Source organism: Epinephelus moara, chromosome 20 (assembly GCF_006386435.1).
Source record: "Epinephelus moara isolate mb chromosome 20, YSFRI_EMoa_1.0, whole genome shotgun sequence".
Lineage (NCBI taxonomy): Eukaryota > Metazoa > Chordata > Actinopteri > Perciformes > Serranidae > Epinephelus > Epinephelus moara.
Genome location: NC_065525.1, coordinates 11,382,387 through 11,409,052, shown reverse-complemented (window position 1 = coordinate 11,409,052; position 26,666 = coordinate 11,382,387). Strand labels below are relative to the sequence as shown.

Sequence of the window (26,666 nt, the reverse complement as noted above, 5' to 3'; positions counted from 1 at the left end):
TCCTAAACTCGCACCTTCGAAGAGAGAGTTGCCACAGTCAGCTGGGCACAAAGCTCAAAGACGTCCTGCCCCAGCACACACACAAACACAGATAAAAACTGAATGAATGTTTTTCTTTTTTGACATCACAGACTCAAGCAAATTCATTGTTATTCAGGACTGTACATGTGAGCAATACAACAGACCATAATCAAATGTAATACTTTACCTCTTTCAAAATAAATTATCTAGCTCCCAGGGGACAGCAAACTCTTAGGATGTTTGATTCACCCTGTCTCATCACGTTGCACTTATCAATCATCATTTATTTGTCGCATGGAAACTATACATAGTACAATTCCAGTGAAATGGGAACTCGGCCTTTTACAGTCAATGGGTCATCATCAAGTGAGTAATTTAGAAATATGCCCTTGTGGAGTGAAAGTAACAATTCACTTGTTGCTCATTAGCGCCTGCTATGCAATTATTCTGCTTCTAGTTACTAGGAAAGATACTAGAATATACTAGAATCTAGTGTATTCATGATAAACTGTTCATAAGGTTAATTGGAGTTCTGGCTCCACCTAGTGTCATATATGTAAACTACATGCAAGCAGTTTGGTGAAGATACTGATGGGTCCTCCATTGTTTTCACACAATATTCGTATAGTTGTGGAGAAGAAGCCCACTGAAAGAAGTGAATGTCACCTTATAAACCTATAGAAGGTCATTAATGTAAACTGCATTTAATGTAGAACTGCATTACCCAGTTTCACCTGGCTCTCTGAAGTCACTCAGGCCAAAGAACCATTAGATCCCTCAAATCAAAGCTAAAACTCAGCCGTGTGGGACAAACAATGCTTTATTGGCATGTTGGATGAACATTCAAAGACAAATATCAGTGTAATTGATGGGACCAGTCAATGAACATGTGTCAGTCATTTGGGGAATAGGCAATGTCATTCTGCTTGGAGGAGAGAAGAAACATTACAACTACAATAGGTATTCTGTGGTAACCACCTCAAGTGTGTAAACCATTAACCAAAGCAAAGTGTTTGTCAAAACTAAATATTCTTATCATCTTATAAACCGTCAGCAATGTTATAAATAAGTGAACATATATCAAAAACCAAGTAACAATTAAAGACAGCAACAGTTCATGTTGGTCCATAACACCAGTCTGGCTTTCCTTGAATACACATCGATTTATCCTGGTCTTTTCCCTTGTATCTAATATACTGTCAAATATCTTGGAAGAAGAACTGTCTCTGTGCACATATAGTGGATACAAAAACCAGGGGCTCCGTAGTATGGTGTAGCCCACTGCTTCTTTTCAGATCTTTTAATTCCTTATGAGCCAGTACAGAGGTTCAGAGGCGATGCATTTCGATAAACAAGCTGTGTTCAAAACATTCTCTTCCAGTTTTAATTTAGGCTGGTAGAGACTCCAAACAGACTTGGTGAAGATGCTTCCTCTGAGCATCTACTGGTCCATGTGCACAATTACAAATCTAACATATGATTTCATGTTTAATACACTGGAAGAAATGCATACCCAAATAATTGTACTCATCCAAGTAAATCTGATAAACCAAACAAGAATGATTTGATTTCAAGAAAAGATGTAAAGGTGTGACAAGTCTTTGTATCCACTGTATATTTTACAGTTGTGGTGTCAAAGACAGCATGCAGTCAGCTGTTGTCTAGTTCATTCTCTTTTACTTGGGTGAGCTGGATGTGTCACTAGCAGAGTTTGAAAACTGTCACGACCCTAAAGCTGTTACTGAATATGGAAAAACGCTCCGCCAAAAATTCTATGACCGATGCATATTTTGCGCTACTGTCTTCGGAGTAATTTGTCCCAATTTATCAATGTCTTAAATTAGGAAATAACTCCCAGCTCTGCCAGTATTTACTGTAGCACAGCCCAAGAGGGGTTTTACCTGGTAAGAGTTGTCAGCAGATACTAGTGAGGCACATTCTGCTCAAGGAGATTTGTTCAAGGAAAACCTGATAATCTAGGTTATATGCTATGTCTTATATGCTATATAAGCTTGTTTTTCCATTACTTCAGTTTAAGTGGATTACTGTAAAATCTAATTATTTACTAATGTTTCTGTCAAAATGGTATCTTTTAAAAGAATAGTTGCACATTTTTTGGGATATAGGATTATTCCCTTCTTGCAAACTCGGTGAGTTTTCTAGGCCAGTGGCTTCCAACCTTTTGCCTTTAGGGACTCCTTTTCTATCATTGAGTAAACAAATAAGCGTATTAATGTGCAACTTTCTCTTAATAATCTTATTGTCATCAAGTGTTCCTCAGGCTTCTCTCCTTGCATGGAATGTGCCCGCATGTCTCTGCCTGAACGCTATCTCCCTGCAACTCCTGACAGGTTGACACACCTCTTGAGCTCCCTTAAAGACACAACTGCCATGGGTCTAGGTTAAGAACATTAATAAAGGACTGAAGATGAATCACACTGAGAACCGTTGGCCAATGACGACTAATATCCTGATAAAGGCTTTGATCCTTTGTCTTGCTGACTTAAACGTTAATTAGATTTTTTAGAATTCATATTTTGTTACTTTTAAACTGTACATGACCCTTTTTTTTTGTTTGTTTTTTGTTTTTTGCAGAAAGAAATGTGTTTCTACTCTGCACAGTATAGTTACCTGAACACTAAGTATAGTTTAGTACTGGTTCTAAAACACGGGTATTGTATTGACTTGGATATCATGCTATTTTAATGATACCCAGCCCTGCTAGTAATACTGAAAACAACTTAATGCAAGATGGCTGGATGGTTATGAGGCCTGAGATTTTATCAAAGAAGCAACACTGTGAGTTAATGAAACTGAGATGGCAGCCAGCATTTTTAGATTATGGTGGTTTGTGGTGCACACTCTAGGGGGCTGGCTTTACCCGCTGAATACAGATCAGCTTCCTCAACTCGTTTCTCTAAATCTTAACCGTTACTAGTGAGAGGAAATTGCAAAACTACAGACCACTCTCCACGTCACTCTTACTTGCCATGTCAGTGTTTACGTGTCTGTGCCGGGACTCTCCCCTGCTGACACTATTTTATGAAGAATCTTCTGGTAGAACGGGGAGAAGACCAGCTTGTTGAAGTTGACGAGCCGACTGAAGCGAACAGCGAGCTCCTTCAGCTCCCTGCTGACCGGAGCCAGGCCTCCTGGGAGAGGAGGAGGGGTCTTATGTTGACTGGACTCCAGGGAAGCCAGGAGGTAGTTCTGAACCCGAGACTCTGGAGGGAAGGGAAAAGAGAGGAGATCTCAGTCAATGCCAAATAAATGTTCACATAAATCACACAGTCAACCACGAATTATTGGCTGTGCACAGACCCCTGAGAGTCATCATACATGTCACCCTTCTTACCCATCAGCTTGCGGACTGTGTTGTCTGGCTGGATGGTTGCTGATATTTGTCCCTTCAGAGTGCTCTTTCGGTCAGCTGAGAATGGAGAGTAGCCGTGTTGGCTTAGACACTGACTCAGCTCAACACACAGTTTCTCTCCAAGGGTCGCTAAGGCCTCCTGTGCACTAAAAGACCTTCGGACAGGCAATGAGGAAGAATTTAAGCATAGCAACACAACTTGTAAAACTGGCACAAACTAAAGGCTGCATTCACTGATTTTTCTCTTTTTTTGGTCAGTTAATGGAGTAGAACAGGCTGCAAACACAACAGTAGCCCCTTTTACACTGCCTGTTCAAGACAGGAATTTGGAAAGTATTCGACTTTGCCGTTCTTTCTAAAAGGTATGACTGAGGAATGGGAAACAGAGTTGTCTCAACTTTAAGGCAACAGCTGAGGTAGTGACAGTGTTGAATTGACATCTGTGTAAACCATGGACGGGACAGGATGGGTTTGGATTGGTGTGACGTTTTGATAATGTGATATGTGCGACTCATACCCGGAAGATTTAAAAAGCAGCTGATACCAGTTAGCATCTAACTCAAAGAAGAAGAACAGCTGCCAAAAATATCTTCAAATTGGGAAAACAAGGAGTTCTAGGAGCTCCTTGCCCTCCAAGCAGAGGAGATCAACCCCCATATAACAGGGACAGTAACTGATTGTTACTGCGTTGTTATATGATTGTTAGTTGTTATTGTTATTAAGCACTGCTGACATGTATGTTGTATGTCACACAAGAGGCCGCTGCTGTTTATAAGGCCATTTGCATTTTCACGTCGGCCACTGTAGTTCTCAAACACGCTTGGCACACAGGGAAAGTTTTCGTTCTAACCCCACTGCTTGATGTCACTAAATCCTACACACTAGACCTTTAAAACAACAACGCCTGGAACTCAGGATTTCTGGTGAGTAGGCTTTGATATGGTGCTGGTTTTGGTTACTTAGTGACTTTAAATGCTACCCAGCGTAAGTGCCTTTGAACTTTGGCACAGAGAAGGTACAAGAGTAGCATGCAGCACCCAACCTCATGTGGTATCTTAGTTGAAGAAAGCCCTTTGTTTTACCAAAATAAATTCAGCAATGTCTGAAACATAAAGATAAATCTAGTCCTCACCAACATCAATGTACAATCAAAACAATGTAGCTTTACTAAACATAGGTGTGAGAATCAAAGCACTGGTACTCACGGTATGTGCATGTCTGCAAGCATGACGTTGACAGTGTTTTTCAGAGTCTCCATCAGCCCTGGCAGGCCTGAGATAGCCTCTCCAGTGGTAGTGTAGATGATGAGGAGCACAGAGGAGAGAAGAACTAATTGCTCGGCCTCCTGTTGCATCTCCTGGAACCGAACCTGATCCATCAACACTGTCTGTAGAGACGAGAAGAAGAGGAACACAGTTTAAACACAAAAGATGAAATATTAAAAAACATCACAGAATGCATTAAAAAAGATAATTAACAGGACGACACAATGACAGGCTTCTGGATTCATTGTGTTTACCTCTGGGAAGGGATCTGAGGCATGGTCCCACCTCAGCAGGCGTAGATAGGCGTGATTATGGACATTAACGGGGAGGAGTGAGAGAGGGTCAGAGGAGGCAGCACTGGAACCATCCCCTCCGGCCTCTCTCAGGCATCTCACTGTGTCCTCAAGCCACTTCTCAGTGTAGTCTAAGGCATCTAAAGAACAGATCATGTGGGGCAAATGAATAGCAACTTCTTCAAGTAGGACGCTCCATCATTTCTGCACAAAAGTCAACTGCAGATACTTCTGTTTCTGCTTGTTTTATATATGTAAATGAGATTGTACTGTACTTCATTTCATGTAGTATGTCAGGCACGTCAGCAGAGATGCTGTATGATGCTTAAGCAGAGGAGAGAGAAGCAAAAGTAGCTAGAGCAAGTCATAGTTATTATTATGAATGTCCTTACTTTGCTTTACCCAATGTGCAAACTCTGTGGCAAATCAAAGAATTTCATAAACAACACCCCATTTTGTTTCAGGGTGGGCCATAATTGGCTAGCTGCTGCATCACTGCAATGCTACAAAGAAGGAGAACTGGGACAAAGTTGTAGTTTACAGATGCAAGCACCAAAACAAGTCAAAGCAGCTGAACTGAAGCAGCATGTAGGTTCAGATATACCTATATATGCCAGTCCAATATGGAGTATTTTCACATGAATATAATATATATAATTTAAAAGAAATAGTTAGCATCTTTTGGAGTGGGGCTGTATGAGGTACTTATCCTTAGTCAGTGTACTGCATACAGTAGATGTCAGACAGCAGGCCCCCAGTTTGGAGAAGCAGGTGGGAGTACCAACACAGAAACTAAGCAATGTACTGCTGTAAATGGGGTCAGCAACAAAATGTATTTTAGCCACATAAAAAAAGCCCCATCTATAAATATCAATATCAGTTCATGTGTATGCTGGATTCTGAATAATGTAAATGCTTTACCTTACACACAGACAGCATTTTCCGACAGGGAAATTGCATCTTTATTGTAAAGCACTGTAGGGTGATCAAGCCTGTTTATTCTGGATTCACACCAATGGACTTTCACTCAGCTTCCTGACATCAAAGACGAATCGGTGACCAACCACTGGGTCACTTCAGAGACAGACTCAGCCACATGGTCTGAAAGGTGTTTCAAATGTAACTTTATTATTTAACACGTTGGTGTCATGCAGGGAGAAGAGGAAGACTCTGCACCAGGTCCTCTATGGTGCAGACGACTGTGTGTACTGTATGTTAATGTGATAACACCTTTCCCTGCAGTTGTCTTTTAAGAGGAAAGACAGACATGTGGATTCCAGGAACCAACACGTTTCGATTGTAATTTTATGTTTCACCTTTCTTTCTATTTCAGTGCATATACATACACGTACATATATATATGATGTTATAACAGGATCACCATGTATAACATTTAAATCTGAATTAGTAGTGTCTGTTGACCACTTATTTATAAGTTGGTAATATCCTGCTGCAGACAATGTGTGTTTGGTACCATTCAATAGCAGACAGTGCCTCGTTGGTAAATATGGAAACATTAGAAATGTTCCAAGCTTCATTAACCATCTAGGAAGCAATTAAAGTAAATTAAACTTTAAACTAAGCAAACGTACAGGAGGGGAGGAGTGAAATGTCCCGCCAGTGACAGTGAACTGCTCCTACTGGACATCAGCCTGAGAAGACAGCTGGCAAGGCCAATCACAGCACAGAGGCCGGAGCCTGCCTGCCAGTCTCAACCCCTTGGAACAACTATAAGAGAGTGAGGTTAGAGAGAGAGAAAGGAACAAAGAACTTGAAGAAGAACTTTTGAGAAGCCGGCGGGCCATGCTGGGCTCCATCCAGCGTGACCCGCTGGGCAATTCCATGACATCCTGGGCAGAACTGAACATGCTGAAACCCAACAGAAAGAACTTTATGCCACACGGTGTGCCTAACTCCTGCATCCTGGACCAACAAGGTCAGGACTGAAGAAAGGCAGACTCCTGCATGCCCACACTGGGTGTGTGAAGATGACCGACATGGAGGGCCAAGATCATCCGAGCCAAAGTTGCCATGTGGGCTCAGGAACGCCCAAAAGCGCCCAAAGGCTCCAGGAGTTCGACTGAGGAGAAGAGAGGGACCAGCTGAGCGGGCTGCCCCGTGGGACAGCACCAAGAGCGGTTCACACCAAGGAGCAACGCTGCCTTTTCCTCTTCCCCCTCCAGAGCATCTTCTTTCTGGTCTGCTACAACTCAGGTGAAACAACATCATTTTCCTTTGCTGGGGTTTGATGCGTAGTTTAAGTATGGTAGGGAGCATTAGATAAAACTAGGATCTCCCCGAAGTTTTCAGATGTTTCCCTTCTGGCTTCCCATGCCTCTAAGCTGTTGAATGGTGCTTTTCACAGGTCCATGTCAAAGTTTCCTCTGCTAATTATCTTACCATTGCTCACTGCTTCATCTGGTTCACTCTGGTCATTCGTTCATTCATTCATTATGCATCGCTGTATTCATTTCATTCCACTCATAGTTGCATTTACTCATTGTCTTGTTTGTTGTTAGTTGTATTGCATCTTGGTCTTCTGTGTCAGTAGTTAGAATAAATGTTTGTCTATAAAGTCATCATCTTGGTTTTTTGTAGGATTTCATTCAGTCACTTTACGGGTGCAAAGATTCTGGCTACTTGAGCTCTATTTGAATTGACAATTGATAATTAATAATTTCCCCAAAGTGCGTTAAACATTTTTGTCTGATCAACAAGAGGTGTGGTTTTATTAGTCTGACTATGAAATTATATCGCTGGACGAATAATTAAAGTGGTTATGTTTAATGATTCTTATTAACGTCACTTTTTGCTAATACTGAGCTAATCAAACCCTACAGTATTCATGGTGAAAAACGTAGGCACCTGAATAAACTGTTTATAATCAAATCAAAATTTACATATATGTAATGATGGAGAATTTTGGCAAGCCTTTGTGTTGTTTATTATTTCTATATGTTTTGCTGCTACCCCTATGTCCACACTACATTGACTAGCTTTTCTGTTGGTATTGCTGCTGCTTCTCCAAACTGGGGGCGTGCAAACCGCATCTACTGTATGTAATACACTGACTATGAATACAGTCCCACTTCAAAAAAGCCGTACTATCCCTTTAATGGAAGAGCGATGCCTTACTGGGTTGTTTCTCCAGAAACTCCTGGAACTTGCTCCTCTCGTACTCAACCGATTGTTGCATCAGATGAGGCCTGATGCTGGTCAGGGCAAAGTTCGCCATGTCCACCTTCATCAGGTCCAGCACAGAAAATATTGCCCTAGGAGGAAGGACAAGAGAGGAAGACAGTGACAGAAACAGAGAATTAAATGTCATGAAATTCTATCCTGTCCTGTGGAGGTTTGACATTCCAGGTCCAACTACATTTGGGGACCTGCTATGATAACGTCACTCCAGAACAAGCTGACTTCTGCTCTGTAATGGACTGGAATTAAATTACACAATCTAAAAATAAACTAAGGCTTGGAGCACGCAGAACTATTAATGGTCTTGTCTCTTGGCTTACTTGAGCAGAGGCACAATATCGGTGATCTCCTTTAGCTTATTGATATCCTCATCTCTGCAGGGGGCGCACAGCGAGCCCATCATCCCTACAATGAACTGGGACAGCTGATTGATGTCGAGTGCACCGTTCTCCGCCTGCTGCTGGATTAGAGGCAGATCCAGAACTTCCTCAATACGGGAGCGCAGACGGCCGTGGCCCGGCAGCAAGAAAGACAGCAGTGTCTGGGTGAGCAGGGAAATGGAGGACGATTGAAGGCAAGGCAAGATGGAAAGACGTATGTGAAGGATTAAAGGATGAAGGGATAGATATAGTTGTTTGGTGGGGAAGGTGTGAAGCCATGACCTTCTCAAAATACAAACAACTGCGGGATCATATCTGTAGAGAAAAGGTGGCAGCTAAAATAAGACCTCACATATGCAGAGTTTTCCTGAATAACTTCTGCCTCACCTCTTTAATCTCAGCCAGCAGTTTGATGGAATGACCATAAGTTGGCGGATCCTCCTTCAACTGAGCTTCCAAACAATCCCAGAATGCTTTGTGCACAATCTCCTTAACTCTGCGCTCCAAACTGTACACGGGCACAGGAGGGACAGTTACTTTTACAGCAGGAAAGAGCTCAGGCAAAGACAAAGAATCAAAAGGACAGTCACTGTATACGATTAAACACTCACCTCCCTTCAGGAAGCTCCGCAGGTTTGACTTGAAAAGCATGGTTGACCATGATTTCATGAGCCAGAGCCATGTTGGTGACTCCTTTGGCTGTCTCCATCAGCTCCTCCACAGAGACAAACCTGGGGGGGCTGGCTGTGAGGGAAATCCATCTTTAAATGATTTGTTCCAACAGATTTACACATCAGAGAGTACTTTCCTCCGAAAGCTAGAAACCTGAACTTTCATATTGTTGCGATGAGGAAAAAAAGATAGATTTTTCACTGCCAAAAAAGCGCATATGGACTCATTTGTAAACAGAGTGCGTTATCTCTTACTTCCAAGTGGATTTAGTGTGACTGTCATGAAAGCAGGCACGCACCAACTACAAGATGTGTTAATCCCTTCAAGTGATTGTGCTGTCAGTGTATCCACAAAGCACTCTGCTCAGCATACCTGCCTTGAAGCAAAGTTTCTATTTCTTGTGCCTCAAGGATAATCCAATTTAAAACGAGCATGAACACAAGTCACAAATTCCCACTCACAGTGTCATGTCTTTATCTGCTAAGTGTAATGCTATGCAAATGCAAAATCTGCAAAAACATCACAGCAGGAACTATCAGATCATGTAACACTGATAAGCTGTGCTCCAGGAGTAAGCGACCTATGGCAGATGTGCAACCATGGCCACAACCAGTCCCTCCAGGTTTTCGTTGCGGTCTTAAATGCCTGATTTTATGGCAGCGTTTCTAAACTTGAATTATCGCCTTGTGGTTATATGCCACTGCCAACCAGTCAAGCTGCAGTTTACATTCATGTGTGTCCAAACCCATATAATATATGCAGTGAAGACTTTGAAGGACTAGGTGAAATTTTCCGTGAAATGGGGATGTGCCTCTCACACGTTTCAACCCGGCAGCAGAGACAATCAGTACAATCACTCAAGTTTCAGGATGAACACCCGAGATTACTATCACCAATTTAGTATCTAACAAAATGTCTCCCCTTCTGTTCCTGAGTTATAACACTGAATAATGGCCAGAAAAGCGCAGAACACCTTGGCCTTTTGAGATATAAAATGTCATCATGTTGTCCTATTAAACATTTGTGTGAAATTTTGTCATAATTAGCATATGAATTCTTAAATTATGGCCAAAAACACAGTGATCACAGTGACCTTTGACTATGGCTGCACAGTTAATCAAAATATGATCAAAACTGCAATATCCAAATCGAAGGAGCTGCAATTTTTTGATAAAGGTAAAATGTGTCACAACATACCATTATAAATAAAGTACTGTGGTGCTACAAAGATGCGCTTGCCTTAAAATCGTATTCTAGATGTGAGGGAACATGCTTGTTTGGTACAGATCCCAGCTAACTCATTTTTATTTCTTTGTGGTTTTTTTGCATATCCTGCAGCCTTAGCTTTGACCAACAAAATCTAATCAGCTCATTCTTACTCTTGGACTCTTCGGTCCAAGTGGATGTTTGAGCCAAATTTGAAGAAATTCCCTCCTGGCATTCATGAGAAATTGTGTTTATGAGAATCGGATGGATGGATGGACAACTAGAAAACGTAATACCTCTGGTCTTGGCTGTCATTGGCACTTAAATTATAATGCAGCTTACAATGTTTTTTGCAATTAAATTGTGGGGCAAGTGAAAAATGCAATTATAAGTTTTTGTATAATTTGTTAAAACTGCTCATACATCAACTTAGCCTAGGAGAGCCAAAGCTGATACCAGACCTTGTGGACAAGGATTCTCTTTTCAGAGGGTGTGCTGTGTACTGTATGTGGTTTGTCTGCCCAACATACTACAGTACATGCCAAACATCCTGTCTTAAGACCATTAACTGTGATGTGTCTAGGTATAACAATCAAGCGACCACTCTCAAAACCATGGCAACTGCTAGAAATTATGCTATTGAGCCACATAATCACTTTACTGTGAAAAAAAGCCATTTAGTGACAGTGAATATGTGAGAGTCAGCTACACACCACAGATGTGTGAGATCACAAAATCTGCATTTTTACACGTGTAGTGAAATGTAGCAGCATCACAGACACTGCAAACTGCTTTGCTGATAGCATTATGGTAGTTGTACATTTTGCCATACCACACCTATCCTTAACAGCTTTCAGGTTAGAGTTGAACATGCCGAGGTGATGACAAGACAGAAATCAAGATAAAGCCATTTTGTTCCAGAGTACAGACAGGATTATTTTCCAACCCCTGAAGCACTGTGCTTGTGAGGCTGGTATTTTCCCTCACAAGATCATGAATGTTTGTTCCCCTCCATACAAAAGAAGGCTTGTTTGTGATCCCATCTAAGCCTACATGTTTCTACTGATAAAGATCTGACGAAACTGAGGAACTGAGCTGGGAAGTCACAGTATGTGATAGGGAGCAGATGGATCCAAACTGGAGCCAAGAACTGGAAAGCTTTGCACCGCACGTCCAGGTCTAAATACACTGAGGCCACTTGCAACAGCAGGTTGGACGTCCTGGACCACAGCTGTCCTACATAAATTCTAGTGTTTATCCAGGATGCTTGGCACCTTGACAATATCTTTACGAGCAAATATTTAATTTCTTGATCTGATATGACTTTCTGTTAGAGTGTTTTTCCTCTATTCGTTGAAACTTGTGTAGCATTAGACACACATTATCCCTGTCTGTATTTGGGTTTGTTGCTCTGTGTGTAGCTGGAGTTCCCCTCTGAAATCTACCTGCTGCTCACCTTGAGGAGTGTTCCCCCTGTGTGGGCTCGGAGTATTCGCCCGGACCCTCTTCCTTACCGCCTCCTCAGGAGCATCCTGCGTCCTCTCCTCCTTTGACTCCTTTTCTCCTCCACCCTCATGGTGGTCTGCCTCCTTTGGCATGCTAAGGTCTGCAAGACAACAGATAAAGTTTAAAGTTGCACTCTGTAAAATGCTGAATGCGAGTGAAATGATCACAGTATATGTGTGTGACATTTGTGTCATATGTACTGTAATAGTTAAGTTAGTGATTACTCTAGCAAGACATGCAGCATTGTTAAATCAATAAAGGGCATCTGCAGTGTGATGGGGTTTCATGTACAGTCCAAACTGAGGGAGCTGAAGAGGAGACATGCAGGTTTGTTGTTGTGATCTACAGATGATGACATCACCTAGACTAGGAGAGGAGGGGAGGGGAGGAGGAGTCAGTGTGCCAGTGCGATGCTAAGCTGATTGAGGAGGTGAAGAGACAGAGGTAAACACAACAAAGCCTCATGCTACTGTGGCTGTCATCACTGTCCTGTCTGCGGTAACGTTACTAACCTTGTAGCCGGCAGCTCCGAGGAAAGACACGGGTTAGCTGGGAAGCTCAACTTATGTGCCGTTAGCTTTGGTCTCTCTGTCAACAACAACAACAACAACAAAGCCTTAACACACAGCTACGCCTTCATAACCTGGCCATAGCGGAATTATCACTATCACAGGTTTATTCACAACTTCACCACAGCCAGACACCGTCTTCAACACGAGGAAGGCTTTGTTTCATCCTGGGAAGCTCGAGCTTACTAACGTCGCAGCCTTCCTCTGACGGGGCGCCGCTAACCGAGCGACTCTTCCGGTATTGGGTGGGGCCAACATGACGTAGAAGTCGAGCCCACTCCCGCACACACAGATACAAACACACACACACACACACACACACACACACACACACACGCAATGAATGAGCTCTGATTTAGGATTCAAAAGACACCTAATTTGGCAAGAATGTCTTGACCGAGCTGATAAAAACTACTTAAACCAGAGGTAGGACCAAGTTATTTGTTGAAAGACACAAGTCTTAAGGTTATGCACTTATGTCCCACATCAAAACTGACAAGTCCCAAGTCAACTCCCAAGTCCTAAACTCTGAGTTTCACGTCCTAAACAAGTCATTATGCACTCTGCACTAGATGTAATGCCATTTTAACATCAGAGTAATACATTTACAAACATCATGAATGCTTTTCAAAGTTTGTAATTGCTCATTTTTGTATTTAGTTGTTACGTCTCGAATCCTTGACCTGCACATTTTGAATTCTGCAATTCTGGCTTTGCTGGCCATCAAGTAGTTTTTGTTCTCTAACAAAATATTTTTGGTATCATTTTTTTTCCAAATTGCACTCAGTAATTCAACATAAATTCTTCATGTTTCTCTCCTGCAACTTGGCTGGATGCTGTTAAATTGGTTCACACAAAGTGGATCTGTGGAGGACTCAGTGGCGTAAGGACGTTATGACAGGCCCCAGTGCACACTATTATGCATGTATTGTCTTGACAAAAACAAAAACAAAACAAAAACAGAGACATCAACATACACATTACCCAGCAATTATCATTGTATATCTGACAAAAATATCAAAGAAAGTAAGAAAGTAATCATTTAGTTGAATAGATTTCATAGTATATTTATAGATTCTATAGCTTATTTAGAAAAAGCATATAATTTTATTTTAGAGAGCTACTGACTATTAAATAAAAAGTTGGCACAGATGGGTTTGCCTTTTTGAGGATATATATGGCAAATGGCACTTTTTTTTTTAAAATGAATGATAATGTGTTTTCAGTTATTTATCTTTGAACACAAGTATATTTCTAAGGTGGCAATTTGAATCACTTGCAAGGGCCTGCTCTCTACGGGCCCCTCCACCCCAGGGACCCCAGTGCAATGATCAAGTATTTGCAAAAGGCTCAAGTCCAAGTGAAGTCATGAATCATTGGTGTTAAATTCTAAGTTGAGTTGCAAATCTTTTTTGATTTTGTGGTGACAAGTCTAAAGTCATAAAATTTGTGACTCGAGTCTGAGTCATGTGACTGGAGTCCACACCTCTGGAAATTTGTTTCATGAGTCACTTTCAAATTTAGGTGTGTTTTTAAAGTGGTGCATGTCTACATCTCTGCCGTAGGAGCCCAACAAGTTCCAAAGGATCATATCTAAAAGAATCTTTATGAAATTGTGTTGAGGAGATCTAAAGGTAATGTCCAATTCAAATTAAATGTGGTTGTAACTAAAGTTTGCATATTTAATCAAATAACCCAACTTTTAGCAATATTGCACTTAAAATTTCATGAATTCATCAAAAATCCACAGGAAGTCCAAGAGAATTCGATGGAAACAACACTTCTGCAAGAAGACACTTTATTTGCTTCACTGTAACCTACAGCCAGTGAAGTCCATCAATCCATTGTAATTTATATTTTTTTTGCTACACAAATTAATTAATATACACAAATATGGGGTTTGGGCACATCAGGATAGACAATACACATCATGTCTACAGACTGAGAACATATGAATACTCAAGAAGACGCCTTTTTGTTGTAGCACATAATGGACTTACTTGGACAGTCTACCATTTTCACAGATGAGCTCTCCTCACTTCTGTTCCATTTATTCTGCATTAATCCTCTCGCCCACAAAAAACATACATGTTCAAGCTTAATCAGAGGATTGTCCTACTTCAGTTCTAAATTTATATTCAAGAAAAAAACACGGTCAGGAATATGTTAAGTTTATTTATTCTGCACAATATAAAAGCAAATACACACATACAAGTGCAATCACATGCTGGCGGAATCTTTACAACCTCCGCTAAGATTTAATGTTCATCACAAATATGTATTTTAAGTGAGTTAGCTCACACACCTACAGCACATTAACAGCAGATTCACCAAAGTACTGGTTGAATATCTCTGGATGGGCTTGATAAAACTGCCTGAGGAGGCGTTTTCTCTCCTTAGCAGAGACCTTGGTGTCCAGGTGGATGCTCCTTAGCAGAGCCCACAGTTCCTGGTTGGTGGTCTTCTTTGTAGAGTCGGCAAAAGTCCTGCTGGGGACCTGCTGACAGAACGTAGAGCCTGAAGGAAAGAACAGAAAAACAGTATTAACAGTAATCAACATGTATTATATTATTAGTTTTAGTTAGTTTCTAATGTGATGAGGACACACAAGGCCACAACGATCTGTTTAATACCTGATGGTTGAGTGGAGCCAAAACCTCACAGATGTGAACTGTTAGTTTGTCTCTGAGCTGCTCCAGGTTATAAAGCTGTCATGTTGATTTGAATGAGAGCTTATGGTGCAAAGTATTTTTTAATGGATGCCATGTCTGACTTGCAGTGAAATCTGCAGCTGTACAGTAACAGATCCAACCCAGTGAGATGGTAAGATGTTTACCCATCTATTCTGACTTTTAAAGCAGAGTGATGATCTTTGTATTATCAAAGTGTGTTTGAGTTGGACACTGCTGTTAGATTAATACTCATGAACAGTCATTTACCAGTCACATCAGGCTGCTTCTCGTGTGCAAGGCTGGCCAGCTTGTCACTCACTCCTTTGTGCAGAGCCCCTGGTATCTGGAGCAAAGAGAATAAAGTCTTGGTGGCAAATAATTTAATGGCAGAAAATGGTTTGTTGCTGGAATAACACCAAACTGGCAGTCATTTCTGTTCAAGTTCCCACTTATTCCTTTCACTGAATGCCTTACACAAATGTCTGTGACAGCATTTTCGAAACGGTGTTTTGCAACTTGATTTGAGCAATTTGTTTACGCAACAGTGAGTTACAGCATTGATAAATGTCAGAGCTCAAACAAACAAAGTAAATCCTGGGTTGACATTTTGAAAACAAATTGTCAGGGTCAGACTCTTGTTTGCTGTTTGAGAAGGAGTTCGTCAGATTTTTTACTAGCCTAGGTTTCATAAGAGGTAACACCTGAGGTTTGGTCTTTATTTTATCTGAAAGGTATGGGCATTACTGTTGTATAATGTGGTGCTACAAATTTGTGACAGGGATCTTTTTTTGCACATTGTGGGTGTGAACAAAAGACAGAACATGATAAAAAAACGACACTCATTATGGGACATTTAGGATCCAGTCAGTATGTTCACATGACATTAGAGAAAATGGATTTATTGTGTTAGTCCCACTAAAACCAGACTTTTAAAATAAAACTTTTAAAACTTTCAAAAAAGTGGTGGAACAGCTGGACGACACTCATTTCTTTGGTCTGTGATGTAATAGGTCAACCAGAAAAAGGTCCAATACTAACAACCTGAAAGGGGTGATATCACCACCTATAGCGGAGTCGGACACACCTCAGTGAATAAATCGATTACCTTCCCGTGCTTCTATACTAAGACAAGGACAGTAGACAAATTAAATGACCTAGTGAGTTTGACCCATACACGGCATACAAGGACCTTTGCTGCTTAAATTTGGACTGTTCTTTGGTTAGGTATGCTAGCACTGGGGCTTTAGGAATGGCAATAATGGGCTGTCGCTTGGTCTAACTCTTTGGTCCAGACGCAGATCTCAAAACTTCAGGATGAACTGCTATGAAACACTGTCTAGACAATTGTGGTCCCCAGAGGAAGAATCATTATGACTTTGGGTATTATTTTTCTTCTTCTTTAGTGTTACCATGAAAATTACTTGTGGCTTTGAGTAAAATGTCTCGACAACTTTTGGATGAATACCACTTTGGAATGTGAGCATCACCACCCTGATGAAGACAAGGTGACATATGGCCATGAGGTATTACCGTGCATTTTAAGTTTTAAGACTCTTAGGTGAACAAAATCACTTCTTCATTCACTACTCAAGGAAAGTAGTATAATGTATTCTCTGACATTCTCTTACCTTAAACATTTCCTTTCTGTTGCAGAGCATGAAGACCACCATCAGGTCCTCTTTCTCCTTTGAAAGAGCCCTGCTGTGGAGAATCACCCTGGAGAAAGACTTCTTCACCGCCTGTCTGTTCTCCATCTACACATTCAACAGCACATCATTAATGTTAAATTACAGAAAAAAACTTTGCACATACAAGCCCTCTTTTTTTTACCTGTCTGACAGGTGGAGAAGCAGTGCCTGCTGATGACTTTCAATGTTCCAACAATATTTTCTTTAACATTTTAAAAATGCTTTATCCAGCATAGGATTAAGTGCCCATCTCTCACCTCCTTGTCCAGTTTTATCCCCTGCGGGTCAGCTGCCAGAGCCATAAATGTAAGCAGCTTGCGCAGCTCATCTCTGCAGCCAGGAGGCAGCAGCTTCAGACACAACTGCAGAGCCTCAAGAGCCGTGCCCAATTTAGCATTCACTGGGAAGGCAAGAGACACACAAAGTTTGTGATACTGGGATTACTGACATTTGAGTGGAGTTGGGCAACTTGGGTAGAGATACAGGCTAGGACCCCTGGGCAGTGTGAATCTGAATAAGATAATATAATCAGCTTTTCTTGTGAGAAACCACAGTTTGAGAGTCATACTCCTAGTTCTTACCCAGCAGGTCGGTGATGGCTGTGTAGATGTCAGTCATGTGGTGGGGCAGCAGTGGAGGTCTGTCTGTGTGGCTGTAGTGTTTAACCAGGGTCCTGTACAGCAGTAGCTTACACTGGGCCAAACCACTGTTGGAGAGACCAGGCTGCTCATCACTGTTGTTGTCTGGGGTAGACACAGACAGCCAGAAATACAGAAACGGACAATTATATTGTTATATTGATAACAATGGCAGTTGCATGCTTTTAACACAAACCTGACACAATATCTAACCGTAAGTAAAGCTTCTTTATAGCTGGCATGAGTAGACAGTGTAAAGGCATATACATGTTGTATTTTAAAAGTGAGGAACACCAAACATAATTGGGTAGTCGCACTAGCCTTTGCCAAATACCAGATACTGCCTTGTTCTTGAGCAGTGGTGTTCCCAAGGGGTGGCCAGGGGGGCCATGGCCACCCTGGTAAAATTGCTGTGCCCCCCATGGTGGAAAATAAATGGAGGCTGACATTTCTGTCTTTAAGAGGCTGTGACACGCTTGATTTTTGAGGTAGCTAGACAACCTAAGGCATCTGTTGGTACCAACCATGTCAGCATAGCTTGTTAGGGGGCTAAGTAACGCTCCAAATTAGGCTAAATTTTGGCGATTGAACAACTGGCATGGCCATTTTCAAAGGGGTCCCTTGAACTCTCACAATGAAAATGGGTTGTATGGGTACCAACGAGTCTCCCCTAAACTTGAGCAGGCTTGTTCCCACTAAATAAAGCTGTATATTTGTCTTTCTAAGAGAAAGGACAACCAGACTATCTGAAGAGCAATGAATCGCCTAACATGTATAGATAACACATTAAAACAGGGTTATCGTGGTACTCAAAATGTTAACTGTACTGGTATTCTTCTATGCACATCATATAATTCATAACATTAACTGTAAAACAAGAAGCCAAAGTACAGCAGTATGAGATTCCTTAACTCTCCAAATAGTTTTCAACTAGCCTACGTCATAATTAAATTCCAGAAATACAGTTATGGATTTAGGTTAGATTTCAGTGGCCCCATCTGGCCACCTCTGTGAACATTTTCATCCAAGCACTTGCCTCCATCTTGTGACCTGCCACCAGCTGGCACTTGCTGACAGCTGTCCTGATCTTGTGGGAAAGGCAGCTCCCTGCTCAGTGCCACCACTGGCTGATCAGGGAGGAAGTCCAGACAGTCCAGAGCCGCACAGAGCCACACATCCTCCCTGAGGTATAAGGAGAAATACAAGACAATTTTCAGTCCATTAAAGTAAAGACACTATATGGTAATATACACTGTATATCTGGGAAATTTAGATTTGAGAAGATTGATACCACTCTCATGTCTATAGAAATGAAGTTATTATAGGCTGCCAGTTAGTTTTGCTTAGCAAAAAGACTGGAATGTCTGGTTCTTCGCTAGTAGATATTGAGTAAGAAACAAATTATTTTTAAAACATACTGAGAGTCCCTGAAGGCCTTGAGGATCTTCCTGTCCAGGTGGTTGCTGCTGTATATCAGGTCTGGGTTACTGTGAGCCAGTGGGTTTAATGGAGGAGGAGAGGATGCGGTCTGACTGCACTGAAGGACCCCTTCCAGCAGGGGGAGCTCCACCAGGTTTAACAGCCTGAGCAGAGTCTGCTCCTGCCAAACCTCCTCTACCACTGGGGAGGGGAGAAAGACAAAGCAAAAAAAATACACTAAACTGTTGTATCGTTTTCTATTTCAGGGGAAACAAAGGCTTTTTTTTAAGATAAAACTAGACTGACCACCCTACAGTTGTATGCTTCTGTGTACCAATCAAGTTTCTCAGTTTATATCCATGTCTGTGGATACTTCACACACATCTTCCCCCCCACAGCACAGAAGATCTACACAATCAGCATAGTTTCAATGTGGACATCCATGATAAGTTTCACCAAGTCAGTATCTGACCAAATGTCTCCCCTTCTGTTCCTAAGTTACGACGTTGAGTAATGGCCAGAAAAGTGTTTTATGCAGAACATTATAATGTCACAGTGAAGCTGACGTGTAGGATATAAAATATCATCACTTCATTATTTCATCCTTGAGTCCAAGTGACATTTGTGCCAAATTTGAAGAAGAAATCCATCAAGGCGTTCTCTTTATTGCATTCATGAGAATGAGACACAAGAGGTCACAGTGACCTTGACCTTTGACCACAAAAAACGAATCATAGTTCAGTCCAAGTGGACATTTGTGCCAGACTTTACGAATTCCCTCTAGGCATTCTTGAGATACCGCATTCACAAGAATGGGACGGATGGACAACCCCAAAACATCATGACTCCAACCATGGATATCGCCGGTTCATTTGTTACTTGTTCACGCCCCCCATTGCCCTGAAAAAGACACATTCTGTATAAACAAAAGTAGGCAGGCGGCATTTTGCTGCACTCCCCAATTTTGTTTTTATACTGCCAATGCTGCAAGAAGACTGATTGGGCTTTCCTGCAAATTTGCACAATTCCTGTTTAAAAAGGGTTAATGAGGAAAAGAGTAATGTCTGGGAAATGATGAGAATAACTAGTAAGGTCATGTGGGAAGCACTTTCCCAGAGTAAAATGATGCAAAGGAAAAATAAAATATTAAATGTCATTTGCTGTCAAAAACTTTTTGTATTAAGATGACTGTCAATCAATAAGGCTCCATTTTTAAAGTGACTGGCACTCATCACCAAAACTAAATAATGACGTGTATTTTGGTCAAACTCAGATCTGCCACTTAAAATTCAATGACAATCGAAATACAACTCCAATGGTAACCTAATAGACCTTTTCAACAGCAGATACTTTTGACTTGTCACTGTAGGAAAAACACAGATGAAATTGCGAATATTAAAAATGGCACAGTTCAATTAAGAGTCCCAGTAAGCTGTTCCAGTTAGCCAGCAAGCACAATAGCAGGGCCTCCATCACTAATGTTATTAAATATATCTGGGTCTCTGTCAAAGTGTCCACCATTAAAATGGTCTGTTTAAAGGAGTTTAGTCATTTCTTTCTTTTTTTCTCTGTGGCGCACTGACGTCCTACTCAATGTTTTCTCACCTCTCATCCAGTGCATGCTGGGAGAGGCTACAATCCCTGTGACCACGAGTAAATGTGTAACATGAAGAGAGAATTAAATTATGCTTTAACAGTGTTAAAGTGGCACAACAGGATAAAATACACAAATGCTGACATTAGTGTCTTACGTGATTGCGGTAAAGCAGTGTGAGTCTGCATTCTGCTGGGACTCACACTGTTCACCAGAGGCTCCAGTGACAGACCGGCAGTGGCAGAAGTGTCCAGTTGGTTGGATTCTATGCTTGTCTGAGTACATCTGACAGGGCTGGACGTCTGAACATGTGAGCCAGTGGGACACGTCTGCTCCTCCTGCCTGGAATGTAAAACAGAGACAGCTGAGAGCTCACACTGGTGACGTGTCAAAAGCCTTTTGTGGATTCTAGTGCGGGTTAGGTGATATGATGACACCTGCTGGGAGATGATTTGAAGACTACTTGAAGAGATTGTGTTACATCATTTATACAGTGACAGCTCTCCCTTTAATATGCGTGCTTGTATTAAACCATTGTGTTAATAAATAGGACTGGAGCACAGGGTTTGTGCATCAGTGTGATGAAGTACTTTGACTTGTCAGGTATTCCATTCACTTGAAAACGGAAACATTCCTATCTTGAAATTTTATTTTTAAAGGGGAACTCCACTGATTTTACACATCAAAGTGTGTTTACAGGTCTTGGGGAGCATTACTCCATAACTGAAAAAGTTGTATAAAAAAGACAACATTCACAACCTTTATAAATGAAAGAAATCCGAGAGCATGCAGTCAGAAAGAAGTGAGTAATCAGACTGCTGCAGCCTACCCCTCGCCTGTGCTCGAGGCTGCTGGCAGTGTTGCCAAGTCCGCTTATTATAAGCAACTTTGGGCTTGCTTTTCTGTAAAGTCGCTTACAGATATTGGTAGTCGCGGGTCGCGGTTTTTTTGGGCTTGTTTCTAAAGCGTAGTTGCTTATTTGGGCTTGTTCCCAGCTCCATAATAAGTTGTCAAGCAGATATTTTTGATATGTTATTTAAACGTAGGATAGTTTGTCTTGCCTGTTCCCTCTGTCCCTCCCCTTTCCCCATACACACAGGAGACAGCAGAGTTTTTTCCCACCCGCATCCTGCTTGTAATTGGCTCTGACCCTGATGGCAACGAGTACTAGCCAATCAGAGGCAGAGCAGGGCAATGTGTTTCGAGTACTAGCCAATCAGAGGCAGAGCAGGGCAATGTGTTTTTTCTGGTTAGGAAAACGTCAGTCCTGTAACTAAAAGAAAAAAGTTAGATGAGTGCATAAAAAGAAATAATAAATAAAGAATTTGTGAATTCAGGATGATATTTATTTGTGTGTGCAAATTTTAATTATCAGAGGTTTACTGTGTATATAAAGTACTTGGTACATCAGCCTATATTTGATATCCCATCTGTTTTCTAATGTTAAATAATGTTAAAAGGTAGTTTAACTCCCTCTTGTGGTCATTGTCCTGAAGCTCAGGGGGGAGAAAAATAAATAAACTGTGTACCGTGGGTAGTTTTGCAAAACTGCGCACAGTTTACTTATCTGTCCACACGGATGTAAATTGACAATCTGTACCCACAGTTTAAAATCCGTCCCCACGGATTGTAAAACCGTGCACACAGTTTAATTTTCTCTCACCGGAACCTAGGGGGGCTCCGTAGAAAAAGTCGCTTGTTTTGGGCTTGTTTTCACAGGCCTGGTTGCTTATTTGTCTCACGAGATCTGGCAACACTGGCTGCTGGCTCTGCTGGCTACATTAGTCATACGAGTTGCATTGCTGGTAATGTGGATGCCAGGTTTGACAAGGAGGAAGGTGCAATGCTAAACTTAAATGTTTTATCAATAGACTTTCCAGAAAATGTACTATATCATGGCATGCCACTATACACAGCATTTTATGATATAAAATGCTGTGTACCATGATAGAATTTACTCATATTTCCCAAAGTTCCAGCTAAGTTGGGTGATGCATAATACTATTAACATTAAGTGTCAAACCTAACCAGTCATCTGCTTCAAACTGAGCTCATAATTGTCAGTATATATGAAAGAGATTCTTAGAAGTCATTTTAAATGGGGCCCCAGACTATATGTTTAACAACATAACACAAAACATATAGTATTCACATAATGTCACACTGGTCTGGGATAACCTCACTTTGCCAGTACACCCATCTTAACATGCCTCAAAGGACAGTTCACTCCAAAATCAAAAATACATCTTTTTCTTTCCTGTTACCTGTAGTGCTGTTTATCAGTCTCGATTGCTTTGGTGTGCTGAGTGTTTGAGATATCAGTCATAGAGATGTCTGCCTTCTCTCCAGTATAATTAATAAATGACATGACAGGTAAGAGGTAAAATATGTATTTTTGATTTCGGGGCGAACTGTTCCTTTAAGTAACAGTTGCACGTAACACCCCTGGCCTTAACTTGAGAATGTATTCCTCCTCTCTATTCAACCCTGTCTCACTATAAATACATCAAAACAGGAGGAAATACATCTCTGAAACTGACAGATACAATAATGTCATTTCACTGCCACACCACCTTGTGAAGGATGTGTCATACAACTTACTGGTCTGCATCATATAGTATATGTTTTTAATGTAGGTGTGACAAATAAATTGGTAACTTTGTGTGTGTAATGTATGCTATTCAAATTGAATGACTGAGACTTAGTACCTGTCTGAAGGAGCACTGCAGAACAGTGTTTGGATCCCTTTCACGAGCACACCTCTTTCTAACTCGTCAACTGAGGGAAAACTCTCACCCACAAACCTGTGTGTAAAAAAGGCACCATGTTGGACATTTTGATCATCAAAAAAAAACAAAAAAACTTTGTGTATGTGTGGTTGAGTATAACCTGTAGAGAGCACTCTTGCTGTCTTGAAACAGATCCTGCTTTTTGTCTTTGCCAAACACTTTGGTGCCCACTGCCTCAAACACATTACAGTCCAACAGAGCCTGGCACACACACACCACTTTGTCCCGTGACACATCGGCACCTTAAATTCAACCAAGCAGAGAGAGGAAAGTGGCAGTTCATTTACATTCTTTTGGTTCATAAATATAATGAAAAACAGCTTGGGCCAAATGGAGCCCTCAACTGGAAAATCCACCAAATTATTGATTTAAAATGTGAGAGTATAGAATGCTACCATGTGTACAATCCAATGCCCCACACATACACACCTTCAAAAACACAGCTAATGTGTTCTGCCACCACATCAACAGCCTCTGAGCCGAGGAAACAGTCGCCATGAGACTTGAGGTGGACTCGTCGACGCTTCACTGTCACAGAGGACCTGAGGTGGGAGATGAGGCCACTCCACATGGAGGAAGACTGGACTGGTTTACTGGTCACTCCATGAGCTAAGACAGGGCACAGAGAAAATCAAAGGGAATCAAACTGACCTGTGCAGGGTTAGAGCACAGATAAATGGATAGGAAGGTGGATAAGACAATCTAAGAGATGACAAAGCATGGAGGAGGAAAGCCTAGTGGAGGAATATGAAGGACCTGACTGAGGAAAACTGTCAAACTAACTGAAGTCAGCAGCAGTAAATTGGGGGTCGATTGTTTGTCAGTGAGGATTTAACACATCAACTTTTTAGTACGTTTAGATCATCATAGTTGGCCAGCCTGAGAAAAACCCAGACACATGGTCAGGCCTCCATGAGCTGCAGAAGTTGATACACCTCGTTGAAATGCTTGCTTGATTAACTCACCTTGAGGGCGCACACATAATTTTTCTGCAAGGTGTAACGCCGCAGCTCTTTCTTTAATCGACGCCATGTCTACCAAAGCAGCTGAGGAAGCACTTCTTCAGCCGATAACACGCTAGGTGTTTGGACAAGCAGGAGAAAGCAACCGGTGACACAAAGCAGGTCCAAGCTCCTTCACTATATGTGCAGTTTAATATTCAACCGCTAGATGGCAGCAGAGTATAAGTCACCTCTGACACAGCAGTCAAACTGCTGCTTGATCTTTATATAGGCTTACTATTGTGTGTACAAAACGCTAAAGCAGATACTTAGAATACAGAATATACACGAATGGGAGATGGCCGGAGACAGTTAGGGATGTGAGCACAAATGAAGTATAATTATATCGTGTAAATGACCCACAGAGATGATTTAAAATGGTGGCAAAGCTGTGTGCTGGGGCTGCACAGTGCGAGAAAAAGGACACAACTATAAAAATGTGGAAAGCACTGCTGTCATGAAAGCTGCCCCTTTTTTGCCTGATAATTTGATTTATTTATATCTTTATTGGGCGCTGATTATTTCAACCTCTTATTTTGTATTTTTGAACAATGTTCAGTGTCCTGTCTGCCAGGTCCACCCAGGGGCAGCCATCATTTCGTTAGCCCGGAGGCAGAGGGCGCTGTTGGAAACCACTGCGGCTAGCTTTCCAGCTTGTTGGGCTAACTGTCAAAGGTAATGTAGCACTATCAACAAACAACAATTTTACCTGACTAATTCACTTATAACAACTAACATTTTAATTCCTAGAAACACAAACATATTTTTAAACAATATACCTTTCAAGAATAACGGACAAATTACCTCAGTTTTTGCTTTTTTCTAAGCAAAGTATAGGCTCATGCTAGCTAACATTTTGTTGAGGTTAGCTAATGTTAGCATTCTGTTAGCTTTTGGTTGAGGCTTAAGTTTTGCTTTAAGTCTGTTACAATAGGAAAATGTATTCTAATTAAAGTGTCGTTGATTTCAGTTATAGTTTATTTAATTAAACATTAAGTCAAAGTGAAAAGTCTAACACTATATCAAATGTATTTGTAATAAAATTAGCTAAATCTGCTAATTGGCACTATGAAACAACATTTTTCAGGGACCCCTAACTACATATATATTGGATAAACTGAGTTGCACTTGAGATAACTCTCTTAATATTTTAGGTTTCAATATTTTTAAGTTTGGGCTTGCTTGTGGCTGGTAATTCAGCAGCATCTGAAGCATGGCTACATGCTGTTAGCTTCACCCTCTGCACTGTCACAAGTACTTGGAATAACAATATAGCCAACTGGCCGATATGATTCAGTAGTACATAACTGTTCACTAGTTGACCTAGTCATCATGGATAGGTGATATCAAGCTCACATGATTGCACGAGCATTTATGAGTAACAGTTAGGCTATCATCAATGTTGTGTACTGTAATTTTTTTAAAAGTTAAAAAAAAAAAAATAGACAGCATCCACTGCAGTAAATCTGAGGTCTCTAGGGGTCACAGACCCCCTGTTGAAGACCCAGGATCTAAAGAGTAACCTCAGACAGTTTCACTGTCTCACTGATAAAGGAGTCAATGATGCACCATGATGAATTTCAATGAACAATGGATTTCTCAAACACTGATAAAATAATATGACAGCTTAAGATTACATTTCCAAATATTTGCCTCAAATTTCAAAAGCCATACTTCCTTCAAAAGAAAAAGTTAGCCTATTTTTATTAAGACTCAATTGTGCTGCATGACAGGCCTTTTTCACAGTAGACATTTTACTTGTCTTTAATGGAAAAAGTGAAGGTGTTGCTAATAACATTAAGGTACAAGTGTACCAGTAAGCCATGACAGTGTGACGGGGAGACAGCATGCACAATACCAGGACACTGAAATTGAAGCAGCTAAATGGAATTCAGCCATCTTTCATTTTATTTTTTCACACCAGTGCTTTCTCTACCGTGACATAATAAAATGTCTTAAGTAAAAAATGCCTATTGTAAAACCCTTTACACTAGTATTGCAGTAGTTCAGTTACTGTATTGCTTTTAGCTGCAATGTAAATACTTATATTGCCGACACAGGGCTGTGGTTCACCTTTCTTTTCCTTAGTGTATTACAGAACAGTAACTAACATAACTCACCCAAAGATAATACAGACATCATGTTGCTTGATAGAAATGTTCCCATTTAATGGATGGCAGTTCTTTTAATTTGTCTTTTTCATGGCTTAGAGATGGTGGTTAATACCTGCTCAACTGAATCACAGGAGAAGCAAATAAAGGCATTGTGGTCGACTCCCTCACTCCCAGTCACATACACATTCACAGTGTGCACACAAGACACACGTACGCTATCACTTTGACACACTAACACACGTTTGCACATCCCCTCCCTCCTCAGCCT

At 41.1% G+C, this 26,666-nt stretch overlaps 2 protein-coding genes across 5 annotated transcripts; both read right to left on the bottom strand.

Annotated features, from left to right (window-relative positions):
• Positions 1-825: 825 nt before the first annotated feature.
• On the bottom strand, positions 826-12,726 carry tcp11l1 (t-complex 11, testis-specific-like 1). Of its 4 annotated transcripts, none has more exons than XM_050073457.1 (11): positions 12,601-12,726; positions 12,427-12,502; positions 11,865-12,014; positions 9,142-9,274; positions 8,918-9,038; positions 8,471-8,691; positions 8,088-8,224; positions 4,914-5,092; positions 4,600-4,781; positions 3,377-3,549; positions 826-3,245 (listed from the first exon to the last, which is right to left on the bottom strand). In XM_050073457.1, the coding sequence occupies exons 3-11, from the start codon at positions 12,004-12,006 to the stop codon at positions 3,022-3,024; spliced, it is 1,512 nt and encodes a 503-aa protein (XP_049929414.1). In that variant the 5' UTR covers positions 12,007-12,014; positions 12,427-12,502; positions 12,601-12,726; the 3' UTR covers positions 826-3,021. The 4 variants fall into 4 exon arrangements, with proteins under 4 accessions (XP_049929414.1, XP_049929413.1, XP_049929412.1 ...); XM_050073456.1 differs by having other exon boundaries at positions 12,598-12,705; XM_050073455.1 differs by having other exon boundaries at positions 12,606-12,705.
• A 1,941-nt stretch (positions 12,727-14,667) lies between these two features.
• On the bottom strand, positions 14,668-24,365 carry LOC126408088 (DEP domain-containing protein 7-like). The gene is made up of 12 exons (XM_050073452.1): positions 24,249-24,365; positions 23,713-23,892; positions 23,384-23,525; positions 23,203-23,298; positions 20,652-20,836; positions 18,900-19,101; positions 18,518-18,663; positions 17,425-17,586; positions 17,101-17,243; positions 16,784-16,909; positions 15,423-15,498; positions 14,668-15,000 (listed from the first exon to the last, which is right to left on the bottom strand). Exons 1-12 carry the CDS (start codon positions 24,313-24,315, stop codon positions 14,789-14,791), a joined length of 1,737 nt encoding a protein of 578 aa, XP_049929409.1. The 5' UTR covers positions 24,316-24,365; the 3' UTR covers positions 14,668-14,788.
• Between the last annotated feature and the right edge of the window lie 2,301 nt (positions 24,366-26,666).

Excerpts from the sequence above, each read along its gene's own strand:
- tcp11l1 (XM_050073457.1), bottom strand. The coding sequence starts at position 12,006 with ATGCCAAAGGAGGCAGACCACCATGAGGGTGGAGGAGAAAAGGAGTCA. Across the intron at positions 8,692-8,917 it reads TGCTGGCTGAGATTAAAGAG|ACACTGCTGTCTTTCTTGCT; the intron begins GTGAGGCAGAAG and ends CTGCTCACCCAG. Across the intron at positions 4,782-4,913 it reads CCTCAGATCCCTTCCCAGAG|ACAGTGTTGATGGATCAGGT; the intron begins GTAAACACAATG and ends TCGTCTCTACAG.
- LOC126408088 (XM_050073452.1), bottom strand. The coding sequence starts at position 24,315 with ATGGCGTCGATTAAAGAAAGAGCTGCGGCGTTACACCTTGCAGAAAAA. Across the intron at positions 23,526-23,712 it reads CATTAGCTGTGTTTTTGAAG|GTGCCGATGTGTCACGGGAC; the intron begins GTGTGTATGTGT and ends GTTGAATTTAAG. Across the intron at positions 20,837-23,202 it reads TGCAGTGCTCCTTCAGACAG|GCAGGAGGAGCAGACGTGTC; the intron begins GTACTAAGTCTC and ends TTTACATTCCAG.